At 23.7% G+C, this 14,059-nt stretch overlaps 1 protein-coding gene across 1 annotated transcript; it reads left to right on the forward strand.

Moving 5' to 3' along the window:
• The first annotated feature begins 3,012 nt into the window (after positions 1-3,012).
• LOC145839327 (uncharacterized) lies at positions 3,013-14,030 on the forward strand. Its single transcript, XM_082946916.1, has 4 exons — positions 3,013-3,316; positions 4,560-4,691; positions 8,298-8,468; positions 13,339-14,030. Exons 1-4 carry the CDS (start codon positions 3,013-3,015, stop codon positions 14,028-14,030), a joined length of 1,299 nt encoding a protein of 432 aa, XP_082803042.1.
• Positions 14,031-14,059: the final 29 nt, after the last annotated feature.

The raw sequence follows: 14,059 nt of genomic DNA on the forward strand, positions 1-14,059 counted from the left end.
TAGTAAGTATTGATTAATACTAAATTTAGACAATATTCGAAAACAAAATTTTATATGTCTCGTTGGTTGCGATTTAAAACAACACTTAGCTACTATCACTAAAAAAAAGATTCAAACGTGATTTGTGTGACAAGCATTTCACTTTAAGAAGTCATGTTAAGACACATATGTAAGTTTGTACTGGAATAAAACACTTTAAGTTACATGATGTTGGAAAGTTTTCTGCTCAAAAAGGTTATCAAAAAACATTCAGTTACTCGCTCTAAAGAAAAGCTTTTTAATTGTGATTTATGTATTAAGAGATTTACTAGAAACGAATCTTCACATGATACTTCAGTAACATCCAATAAAACAACACTTACTTTACAAGTAAATATAAAATATTTAAATTTTCAAAGTTTTAAATGTCAAATAAGTAAATTTTTAGCTAGTTTATTTTTAGCTATGGATGAATCTGGTCAAAGCAAAATTAATATGATTGCAAAAAAGTAAGACTTTTAATGTTTGCAAGAAAAATTCTAAAAATAAATATTGTCTAAACGACCATAAGACAGATAATACAGAAAATAAGCCTTACAAATGTGATTCTTGCGATAAAAATTTTGCTCAAAAACATAAATAATTCACATGTTGGTTCATAGTAGTAAATAAAATTCTAATGTATTCTGAAAAATAAAAACTATTAAAGGTTACTTTAAACCACATTTAGTTACTCACACCAAAGAAAAACGCTCAATTGTGAAGTTTATGACAAAATATTTTCATGGAAAAATTATTTAAAGAAAAATATGCTAGTTCACACCGGTTTAAGAATTTTCAATATAGTATTTGTGAGAAGAATTTTTCTCAAATAGGTGATTTGAATCGTCATATGTTGACTTTTACTAAAGTACAACATATGATATTTGCAAAAAGAAAGTTCTAAAACAAAAAGTGATTTAGTCACACATTTAATCAGAAAATCATATGGTTATGCCTACCTGATTATTAAGTCTGAAATTATGATTAGGATAAAACCGGTCTTAGGTTGTCTCGGATGCTGTTGTTGCTGATCTTGTGGTAAAGTTCATTATCTATTATTAATAGTTTATAGTGATAGTTATCGTTTTAAATTAATATAACGTTACTACTTTTACCTAAATAATACATAAAGTCTTTTATTGAAAAAAAATCGAATTTTGATTTTTAAGTACGACAAAAATTGTTTCGCTTTTCTTATTATAACGTTTTTTAACAATAAAGAGAAAAAAAACTTCACTTATAGAATAAATTTAATCATACTTATAGCGTTGATAAAAGCAGGTTAGGCGATGTATAAAAACAGAACAACTATTGAAAGATACATTTCAAAACGACAACTATGAATTTAAAAAACAACACAACTACGAGTTTTGAGAAAGTGTTGCAATTTGATATGTTATCAAATGGTTTTAAAACAATTCAGCTATTTTTATACTTGTTTTTCTAGTAGAATTTCTATAAATACTGACTAAGTTAACAAGTTTATCTAAGTTTATTCAGGGAGTGTTTTTTTTTTGCTCTATCCTAACAAAAAGTTTCTCAATGTCTCAACTAAACGACCAAAATTTCATAAAATAAATAAATTCGACTTTTGGTTCCGTTTAATGGGGAATTTTGTTTTACTCTAAGTTATTTGGCAGTTTTATTCACAGTTAAGTTTTAATAAGTATAACAAAAAAGTTTCAGCAATTAAAAAGTGCTTTCAGTCTTGTTTATTATTAATAAAAACTGTATAAATTACAGTTTGCCATTGTTAAGTACAAAAAAAAATTAATTTAAAATACTTTTTGACAGCCAACATATTTATCCAGATTAAAATAAATTTTGTTTTTTGGTTTACTTTAACATTTTTAAAGCATAAAATTTATAATTTTGTTATTTTAGTAAAACTCTAATGAAAAGAGTAACTAAGAGCCAAAAATATTTAAAACAAATGTGTTGTTTAAATTGTTAAAAACTGTTTTATCCTGTAAAACTGTTTTTTTACCGGAAAATAAAAATGTTTTCAAGTTAGTTTGAGAGTTATGGTTGTTTCTCTACAATAAGATATTTATGTAAGAGTTTAAAAATAAAGAAAGTCAAAAAGTAGACTTTATTAACAACTATTGCATATGAAATAAAATTTAACATACACAATTGTTATTATATATTATTGTTTACAAAAATTTTTAAAACAAATTTTGACTAAAATTAGAACAAATAAATTTAGTGGTTATAAATTTCTAATTCAGTAATCTGATGTGCCAAGTTATTAAAAGTTAATAACCTTTAGTTAAACAAATAAAGAAAAAAAAATTTGTAGTTGTTTTATACTCACTATTTAAATATTTCATTTCTAATTGCTTTTAAATATTTTAATATGATAAGATAATAATCGTCTAAAATTATCTATGAACAATAAAAAGAGAAAAGAATATAAAGTTTCTTAAAACTTTTATTATAGTTATATTTTGTGTAATATGCTTTTTAAAAATGGATAACAAACTTGATAAATGTTGTTTTCTATTTTATTTAGTTTTCACGTCAAATAGCTTTTGTCTAGCAACTTTAGTTATGGATGAATATGTACCTACGAGAGGTAGTCTAAATGCTATAAGTATTACTTGTGATGTCTGTGAGAAAAGCTTTAAATATAAATCTTATCTAATCAGACACAAAAGAGTTCATTCCGGAGAAAAACCATACAAGTGTGATGTTTGTGATAAAAATTTTACAGCTAAATATAAATTGGTTATTCACAAAAGAATTCATACAGGAGAAAAGCCATTCAAATGTGATAGTTGTGATAAAAGTTTTACTACTAAAGGTAATTTAACAAAACACATGTTGGTGCATAATGGTAAAAAAGATTTTCAATGTCATATTTGTCATAAAAATTTTGCTCGCAAATTTTATTCAAAACAATATTCAATTACTCACACTAAAGATAAACTTTTCAAATGTGATATGTGTGACAACAGTTTTAGTACAAAAAGTAATGTAAAGGCACATATGCTAGTTCATACTAAAATAAAAGAACATCAGTGTGAAGTTTGTGAGAAGAAGTTTTCTCGAAATAGTGATTTGAATCGTCATATGATGACTCATACTAAAGTCAAATCACATGAGTGTGATATTTTCAAGAAGAAGTTTTCTCAGAAAAGTAGTTTAGTTAGACACTTTAGAATTCTCTTAGGAGAAAAACCTTATGGTTGTGCAGAATGTGGAAAATGGTTTACTGATTGTTCGAATCGTACAAGGCATGTAAAAACCCATCATAAAGAGTTGAGTAAAGTACAACAGTCGGAACTGAAGTGTAAAATTCAAAGAACTATTGTTTATGACTACCTTAAAACAATTTCTGAATACAATTCTATTTATAGTTAGCAGCTTGTTATAAAATTAAACTTTTCTGTAAAATTTAAATATCTCCTTTATTTTTGTATAATTTTGATTAATACTTATTAGATAATTTATTTTTTTATATGATTGAGCTATTTAAATATTAATAAAAAAATATTTTTTAATGCTATGAATATATAAACTTTTGTTGTGATATCTCTAATGGTAAATTTATTTTAATAAAATTTATAAGACTGTTATTTGTATACATTATTATTTTTTTTTCAATTAATTCTAACTTTTTTTAACTATAAATTTGTAAAAAATATTTTTCTGTGATATTAAAATTGGTATAAAGTACTTTTTGTAGCACTTTACAGCAAAAACTTTTACATGAGTCTTTTAAAAAAATTGTTGTGCATAACTAATTGACAATTATAATGTGAATCTAACAAGCGTTATTAAATTATTGTTTAATAAAAGTAAAAAAAAAATCTTATATAGACCATTTTTTATTAACTAATCAGCAGTAAGAATGAGTCATAACAGATTTAATTTTTACTTAAATATCGTTGTATATGACTTTCAATTTAAATTTTTTAGTTTTACATTTGGTTACAAAAACTAATTATTTGTTAATTTAATGCAAAAAGTATATTGTTTATAAAAACAGCGGTAGCTTTTTAATTAAGAAAAAATTAAACAGTTTTTAAAATGATTGGTTAGATTATTTAGTGAGTTCACCAAAAAATTTGCTTCTTTCAATAATAGTAGACAGACTCATGATGAATTTTGTGGTAAAATTATTTCGAAAATAGCTTTTAACAACTTAGTCTATTTCTTGAAAAAGGCTTAATTTTAAATACAATAATCACCTTTAATCAAGTATTGCTCAGGAACCGCGTACAAATTAATGGATTAAAAAAGGATTTTTATTATTAACAAAATAATCTATTAATTGTCTATTAATTGTCTTTAGAACTGCACTTATAGCTTAATACGGGTATTGCTTAGTGATAACCACAATTTATAACCGATTAAATCTGAACTGTTTACCTGAACTGTGATATGTGTGACAAAATTTTTAATACAAAAAGTAATGTAAAAAGACACATATGATAGTTCATACTAAAATAAAAGAACATCAGTGTGAAGTTTGTTCAAACAGTTTTCTTGGGAAATTCATTTAAAGCGACACATGTTGACCAAATAAAAAGCTCATGAATGCGATATTTGCAAGAAGAAGTTTTCTCGGAGAAGCCAATTAGTTGATCAATTTAGAATTCACTTAGGAGAAAAACCTTATGGTTGTGCAGAATGCGGAAAGTGGTTCACTGATAGTTCTGCACGTAATAAAATATACGTACTTGTCATAAATAACTATGTAAAGAAAAGCAATCAGAAGTGAAGTGTAAAATTCAAAGAACCATTGTTCATGACTATCATATAATTAAATATATTTTTGCAGTTTGTTTTAAAATTAAGATTGTCGGTAAACTTTAATTAAATCTTTTTTATGGATAATATTAATTAATACTACAATTCACTTACTAATTTTTGAGGCTCTATTTTTTTTCGTTATTTTAAATAATCGAGCTACTTGAATAATCAAAATATTTGTTTTATAGCTATAAGCGTATACATTTTTTGTTGTTATATCTCTGTTTATAAATTTATACAAATAAAAGTTATCCTTAATATACGTAAACTATTAAGACTGCAATTTTGTATGTATTGTACATTATTTTTTTAAACATTTAAAATTTAAAGATTTAGAATTTGTTAAAAACAATTTTTTACAACATAAAAATTAAAGTTAAAAACGTGAACCAAACATATTTTCGTAATATTTTAAAACGCAACTACATTTTAATTTTATTATAATATTAAACTATTTTGAATAACTTGGTAACCTTTATAATGTAAACCGTTTGTTTTTTGAACCGTTTGTCTTGTTGAATAATAAAAGTGATGAACTTCAAAAAAAATCTTATCATTAATTTTTTTGAACCCCTTTGAAGTTAACAATTAATTATTTGCAGCTAAAATAGATAGACTATCTTTAAGTAAGTAACAGCATAAAAAACAATTTATAACCGAATTAATTTTCATGAGACTTAATTCCAAATAAGTTTAAGTTATTATTTTTGGTATTTCATATAGCTATAGAAACTATAAGTTTTGATTAGTTTAATGAAAACGTATTTTTTTATATATATAGCGTTAGCCTTCCGGTTATTGAAAGTTTAAAAATCTGATCGCATTGGGCAGTGAGTGAGTGTTTTAAATAATTTGCTTATTTTAACAATAGCAAACAGTCTTAATGATGAATTTTGTAGTGAAATAATTTAAGTAAAAAATTTTAAGTTGACAAATTTTGTGGTTTTCAAGTTTTTGAAATCTTGCAACTACAAATTCGAGTGTTTTTTTAACCGTAGTATATTATAACTGATAAAAATAAGATTTTACTAAAGTTTAAAGTTAGCCTCAAAAATGTTATTTTTTACCTAATTGTTTTCAAATAATAATAAAAAACATTGTTTTTCAGAGTTGACAAAATAATGAACTAAAAACAATATAATCTGTTATATTATAGAAAGGATTTTAAACTTTTTTATATTCCATTTGCAAATTATTAGGTAGAGATTACTTATTTTATTTTATATTTTATTACACTAAGTTCTTTAAAACTATACACATTTAATTGTCAAGTGGTAAATGTTAAATATATTTTGAAAACATTTTGGTTATTAAGCAACTTAAAAAATAACTTTGAATATTGATGATGAATAAACTCGAATAAATACAAACTTTGGAGCTTAACAAATAAAACTGAAGTAAAGAAGTTACTTATAGAAATGTTTATAACTTTCTTTTCCATTTAATGCAATTTGTGTATTTAACTCAGGTCTTTCTTCCTCAATCAATACTGATTCCAGGCTTTAGAGTTCGTTTTGCATATTCATATCTATGAATGGTCAATATAAAAGCAAAAAGAAAAGTACAAAAAAAATATTTGTGATGTTTGCAAGTAAACATTCATAATATAATCCTGTTATTCACAAATTTTATTAAAAAAATAAAATATATTACAAGGGATTAACAACCGATCAGAATTACTAATTTATTTGTATTTAACTTATTTAAGATAAAGTTCGGAGTTTGGTTACGTTTTAGTCTAATATATTTGTTAACAACGACATTTACCAGTATTTTGATCAAATAGAAGAAGACCTTATATTGAGAAATTTATAATTCAATAAGTTATGAATTAACAAATACTATTTAACTTTATTTACAGATTTCTGTGTTATAAAGACAACAGGATAAATTAAAATACATTGAGGTTAAAACAGTAAATTTCTAGAGAGCTTCACACTTAAATAGCCTTTATACAATTAAGACAAAAGTTATATTGAGTTTTTTACTTGTTACTAATAACCTAAATAGAACTAATTTACTAATTACTTATTCAACTAATAACTCATTTAAAACTTTATAAAGTGCTTGTCCATTGCAACTTGTTAGTTCGTTTACATGTTTACTTGTGATCATCGCTTTAGCGTGAAACAATTGTTAAGTAATAAGCTCAATATAACTTTTGTCTTAAATGTATAAATTAAAATACATTTTCTTTTATTTTTTAAACTACGCAATTATGAAAAATATTCTACTGTGCACACTAAGTTAAATTAAGTAAATATTTCTTCCTTTATATTTAGCGTTACTATTCACACGGAAAATATTCAATCATAAAATTAATTAATAATTTTATTGTTAAGATGCCAAAAAAAAAAGTGTTTTCTAACAATATTAAAACCACTTATTTAACTGTTGGAACTTATTTTGTCCGGTGTATTTGTTTAGTTTTTGTTTTCAAATTAAAATATTTTTCTTATATTTACTTATTAAGTGTATAACTAAAATTACTAATTATACACTTTCTCGTTACTTAATTTTACAATATATATATTTTGTGCTTCATGTTATTTTATTGTTACTTAAAAACCTTTGAAGATCTTTTGAGGAGAAACAATGTCAGCTAAAGTAACAATCGTTGAAATTTTTTTAATATTTAAGCTCATATGTGTTGAGCACTCTAATTCATACAGTTCTAACTGTAGCATATATTAGAGAATTAAAAATGTTTTCCAAAAATGGTTTCAAAATTACATGTTCATATGTAAGAAATTGTTTAACTAAGTAAAGTAAACATATTTGTAAAATATAAAAATATTTTTTAGAATCATAGACAAGGGAAAACTAAAAAAGATATATTAAATATAACTTTTTGATTTCCCTTGCTTTTATCAAAAAGGTAACAAAATTACAAAATAATTAGATTAATTATATGTTGAAATTATCATACGTTATAAGCTTTAATTAAATACACTTAAAAAAAATTAAATATTTACCTTTAAATCTTACTTAAATGTTTTGTTTATTAACTATGGACAATAATGGACGTGCTAAGAGTAATTTAAGTTCTTTATGTATAAATTGTGATGTTTGCAATAAGAGTTTCAAATTTAAATCACACTTGATTGTTCATAAAAGAATTCATACAGGAGAAAAGCTATACAAATGTGAAGATTGTGGTAAAGGTTTTGCTCGGAAAAGTGGCTTGAAACGACATATGCTAGTACATAGTGGTATAAAAGACTTCCAATGTTCAATTTGTAGTAAACATTTTGCTCAGAATAGCAGTTTAACAAAGCACATGTTGGTGCATAGTGGTAAGAAAGACTTTCAATGTGATAATTGTAACAAAAGATTTACCCAAAAGTCTACTTTGACTGGTCATATGTTGCTACATAGTGGTAAGAAAGATTTTCAATGTATAGTTTGTTTGAATGAATTTGCAAATAAACATAACTTGAAACAGCACATGGTTACTCATACTAAACAAAGAGCATTCAAATGTGATTTTTGTGACAATAATTTTACTCAAAAAGGTCATGTTAAGACACACATGTTAGTTCATACTGGAACAAAAGATTTTCAATGTGAAATTTGTGAGAAGAGATTTTCCCTAAAATTTAATTTGAAACGTCATTTGTTGACTCACACCAAAGTAAAAGCTCATGAATGTGATATATGTCGAAATAAGTTTTCTCTTAAAGAAAGTTTAGTAAAACATTTTAGAATTCACTTAGGAGAAAAACCCTATGGATGTGCAGAATGTTGAAAGTGGTTTACTCAAGCTTCTAATCGAAATAAGCATATACAAACTCATCATAAAGAGTTAAACAAAGGACAACAATCAGAACTGAAGTGCAAAATACAAAAAACAATTGTATATGAATATCTTAAGTCAATATCGGAATACAACTCGAAATAATAATTATATATGGTGGTTCGTTATTTAACTTAAAGCTTGGTGGAAGGGGACTCATAACTCGTTAGAACTAATTTTAGTTATTAAAACTTTGTTTATTTAATCAATATCTTTATAAGCTTGTTTGTATTATATCTGATGCGGTTTAAAATTATTGATGGTTTTTAGATTTTAACCATTTTTGCAGTTTTACTCTGATGTTTTAGTTTTTTTAAATTGTTTGTAATTATTAAAACATTTTTTTTAATTGTATAAGCATTTTTTGTACAAAGATTTTTTAAATTTATTTTTTAAAGTATGGAAACTAAAATGAATATAACTGTAAAAATTTTTCATATACCAATTTAGTTTTAATGTAATGATATACAAATGAACTCTTTTTAACTAATAGTTTTAATTACGATCTATTATTGGTAATAAACTAAAGGAACTTTTAGAGTTTTGTTTATTTAATTTTTTTAAATAAAACCTACCTACTTAATACCAACTTAATGCTATATGAGAATACAAAAACAATTAGTAGATAAAGTCATAGTTAATATACTAAATAAGGAAAATATAGTAGATTAGTCTGATTCCGAAATCCTTTTTAAAAATTATATTTAGTTTTTTTTACTTATCAAATCATATCATATATTACGTTATATAATGCTTTGAAGAATCAACAGCCGTAATGTATGCGTTAAAAAAAGATGGTTGTTTGTATTAAGGAGCGAATTTATATCGTCTTGTCGACATATGAAAAAGAACCTCTTAAAATACAAACAATTTTAAGTATTTTATAGTCCTTCAACTGTTGTCTTTGAGAATTTTAGTTGTTTGATTAGTTTGAAGGAATACCGATTTTTGTACAGAAGTTTTGAAATGGACAGTATTACGTCATACTGATTTTTTGTTCTTTTGCATAACTTTCCCATATTTGTTGAGTACAGTGCTTTTTATTTTGAATTTAACTAGCTGATGATTAAAGCTTTATGAAACATAAGTACCAGTATTTTTAAAATCGTACTTTTCCAATATATATACATACTTTTAGTTTTGATTTAGATTTATAAAATATTATTAAAAATTTAACTGTTCAAAATATAGGTTTAATCGTTTGCTAACTAAAGATCCTAGTAAAGTAACTTCACTGGAATATAAATAAAAACAAAACTATACAGTTATATTCCTTTATTGTACCAGCCTATGTTTCTGCGTGTTAACGAATCAAATCACTTCAACTTGGTTCCGTAAAAAATAATTACTGTAATGAAAGATAAGAAGCATAGAATAAAGTTGGTGTTAAATTTTATTGATTCACTAACTAATGGTTGATGTTTTATTTTGTTCAAAATAGATTACAAACATAAAAACTAAGTTAACAAATTTTGCAATACAATTTAAAAAGTTGAAATAACCTCATTTATATTGTGACGTAATTATTAGATGTAATGAATGTATTTTGTTCATTGATTAACAACAGTAAATTTGAATCAGTTATTTTTCCCATTAACGTGTGTGCTTTGTTTAAATAATGATTTGTTGTTTTGTTGTGTATTTTAGTTTACTTTACTTGTTTTAGACTGAATAATTACAAATATTATATAGTTTTATAACAGTCGGATTTAATATTAAGTATTTTACATATTATTAAGTAATATATGTAAAAATTATTCTATTTTAATAAAAAACATGTATACACCAACTTTATTCTATGCTTCTATTCTTTCATTACAGTAATTATTTTTTACGGAATCCAGTTGAAGTGAGTTGATTCGTTAACACACAGAAACATATGTTGGTACAATAAAGGAAGATTACTCTACAATTTGTTTTTATTAAAAATTTATAAAATTTCCACAAGTTATATATACTCCTTTTTTACTTTTGACATTATTTTATCAAAAAACTTGGTAAATAAGGATAACTAGATAAAATCTAGCTTTTCAAGGTTATTTTAGTTATATTATTGTTTTTTTAATAGTACTTCAAAATATAAGAAATATAAATAACTTAGAGTGTTACACATTTAATTAATTTTATTTTACTGTTTTAAGTTTTTTAGAAAGTTTATGTTTAAATTCAACTCTTTATGTTTTTTATTAAGAATTTTAATTATAGTTTTTTTTTTCAAAGCATTATTATAGATAGGTTTACTTACAATCTAAAATTTATTACATCTTTAATAAAATAGTTTACTGCGCGATATGTTTTTGTAAAAATTTGTTTTGTTTTAAATGTCCAAAGAAAGTGTTTCAGCCGAAGAAAAGCTTAAAAATATATTGTATCTGTTATTTATTTTCGTTTTTGTTTCTGTATTTAATTTTGTTTTATTTTATTTTATATTTTAGGTTTTTATCTGTGATAGTCTTTTAGTTTTTGAGTATGAAACATTAAAAAAAACTTAGAATGTTTACAATTTTTACATGTTAAGTAACAAAGTTTTTATTCAAAATGAAAAGTCTAATATTTAGATAAACATTTTTTGTCATCATCTAAAACTGTGTATATTAAAAAAACACATTTAAACTAGTTTTACAGTATGTTTTCAATGTTGTTATACCAATTAAAACGTTTTTTTTTTTCATTTCACTTAGTTTTAAACTAAAAAATTACCTAAAAACGAGTACTTTCAAAAACCAGTTGCCACCCTGTTTATATCAGTATTATTAAATTTCTGAAAATGTATCGGTTTAAATGACGTTAGCCCAAATTTATATAATCATTTTACGCAATACAGAGGTATAAATTAAGAAAGGGTAATGGCAGTTAATTTAATGACTAAAAACAGGCTATTTTTTTATGAAAATTTTGATTTAAGTATCTGGAGTACAAAAAGTATCTTGATTATTGAATCATACAACTCATGCTTGTATCAACTAGCTAAAGCTAAAATAAAATTTCTAATAGCTAACACTTATAGAAACAAAAATTAAAGTTTTTAGTAAGTAATCATCGTATTAATCTAACGGTACTACTTTAACCTAAATTTTATATAGAGTTTATTACCAAAAAAATCGATTTTTCATTTTTAAAAAGACATCAACTGACTTGCTTTCCTCACATAAGGTTTTATTTCAGACTAAAAAAAGTATAAGTTAACTTATCAACGAATTTTTTTTATTCGTACAAGCAGATTATGCTATGTTTTGAAAACAGTATTACTAACGTAAGATACATTATAACTTCGACAACCATAAACTTATTTTTAAAAATTAAAAAAATACAAAATTTTCTGAAAAATATTGCGACTTAATATGATATCAAATTTTTCTAAATAACTCAATACATTTTTAACTTCTTTTTCTTGTAAAAGTTTTTAAACTATTGACTTCATTGTTCACTTTATTTAGCTATATTTAGGTGGTGATTTTTTCTGCCCTATCTTAACCGTTTTATCCAAAGTTTTACTAAATAGTTCGATTAAACAACAACAATCTCTTAATTTATAAAATTTTAAATTTTGATCAATATAATAATTAAAACAAATTTTTTTTCTTAGCTACTTGGCACTTTAATCACAGTTAAGTTTTAAAAAAATAAAAGTTGTCAGCAATTAAGAAATACTTTCTGTATAGTTTTTTTATCTCGTAAATTAGCCAATTTGTACAAGTATAAGTTTACCTACTTCAGATACACAAAAAAGATATTTCTAAAAATAAAAAGTTAAAAAAGTGTTTAAAAACCAAAATTTTCATTTAGATGAAAGTAATTTTTTTATATTTACTTACTGTAAGATATTAAAGAATTTGTATTATAGTACAACTGCTAAATAGTAGATAACTAAGTGTTAAAAATTTTTATTAACAGAACTATAATTGTTAAAACAGTTTTACTCTTGTAAAATAAAAAGTACTGAAGTAATTTTAAGACTTTTTTTTTCTTTGCAATTAGATATAATTTTTTTTATTAACACGTAAAATAACGTTAAGAAATGTAAACTTTATTAATAGCATCTAAAATAAAATTTATAATAAAACAGTTCTTCTCTTGTAATTAAAATCGTTTTCAAATAAATTTGAGAAGTATAATTGTTTCTCTACAACTTGATATAAGTTTAGTGTTTAAAAGTAAATAATAGAAATGAAAATTTTATAAATAATAACGGCATCTAAAATAACATTTAGTTTACACAACTTTTATTAAAAATTAATGTTTATTTAAAGTTTCAACTTTTTTAATGATTTTGACAAGGTCATGTAACTTTTAATCAACAGGTAAGTTAATAAGTAAGTTTAAAAATATTCCAAAATCAGTATTAATACATTGTAAAATAAGTGGTTACTTCAAATATAAATAATATATTGATTTAGTATTACAGTAACCTCTCGGCTCTTAGATCTTTAATAGTATAAAAGTTAAATGTTTTTAAAAACTTAATACATTTTAAAATTAGTTTTAATTCAAAAATGTTCTTTTAGTACTACCTTAAAATAAAATACACTAGTTTTAACTTCAATTTCTTAAGTTTAAAATCTTACATAAAAATTATCACAACATAAAATATTTTATTATTAAGTATTTTTTTATTGATTGAAATTTATCATTAAACAACTATATATTTATAAATGAAATCATGTATATCAATCTATGTTTTTATTACACACTACTGAACATATTGTTTAGCACTTAAGTTTAAACTATGATTGATCCTGATCAAAACAAAAGTAATATAGTTGTTAAAAGTGTTTCTTGTGATGTTTGCAAGAAGACTTTCAAAACTAAATCCTACCTGAAAATTCACAAAAGAATACATACAGGAGAAAAACCATACAAATGTGATATTTGTAAGAAAATATTTATCAAAAAAAGCCATTTAACAAGTCATATGCTGGTACATAGTGGTAAAAAAGAGTTTCAATGTCATGTTTGTCATATGAATTTTGCTCGAAAAGGTGATATGAAACGTCACTTAGTTACTCATATCAAAGACAAACTTTTCAAATGTGATAGATGTGACAAAAGTTTTGCTCAAAAAAGTCATGTAAAAACACATATGTTGGTTCATACTGGAATTAAAGAACATCAGTGTGAAGTTTGCAGGAAGAAATTTTCTCTAAAGTATAATTTAAAACAACATATGTTGACTCATACCAAATTAAAAGCTCATGAATGTGATATTTGCAAGAAGAAGTTTTCTCGGAAAAGCCATTTAGTAACACACTTTAGAATTCATTTAGGAGAAAAACCTTACGGTTGTGCAAAATGCGGTAAGTGGTTTACTAATGCCTCTAATCGTAATAAGCATATACGTATCTGTCATAAGAAACTTAGTAAAGAGCAACAATCAGAATTGAAGTGTAAAGTACCAAGAAGTATTGTACATGACTACCTTAAAGTAATAGCTGAGTACAATTCTAAGTACTAAAATTAAGACAAAACAACAAAATAACTCTA

This window comes from Thalia democratica, chromosome 6 (assembly GCF_965202585.1).
Source record: "Thalia democratica chromosome 6, ktThaDemo2.hap1.1, whole genome shotgun sequence".
NCBI lineage: Eukaryota > Metazoa > Chordata > Thaliacea > Salpida > Salpidae > Thalia > Thalia democratica.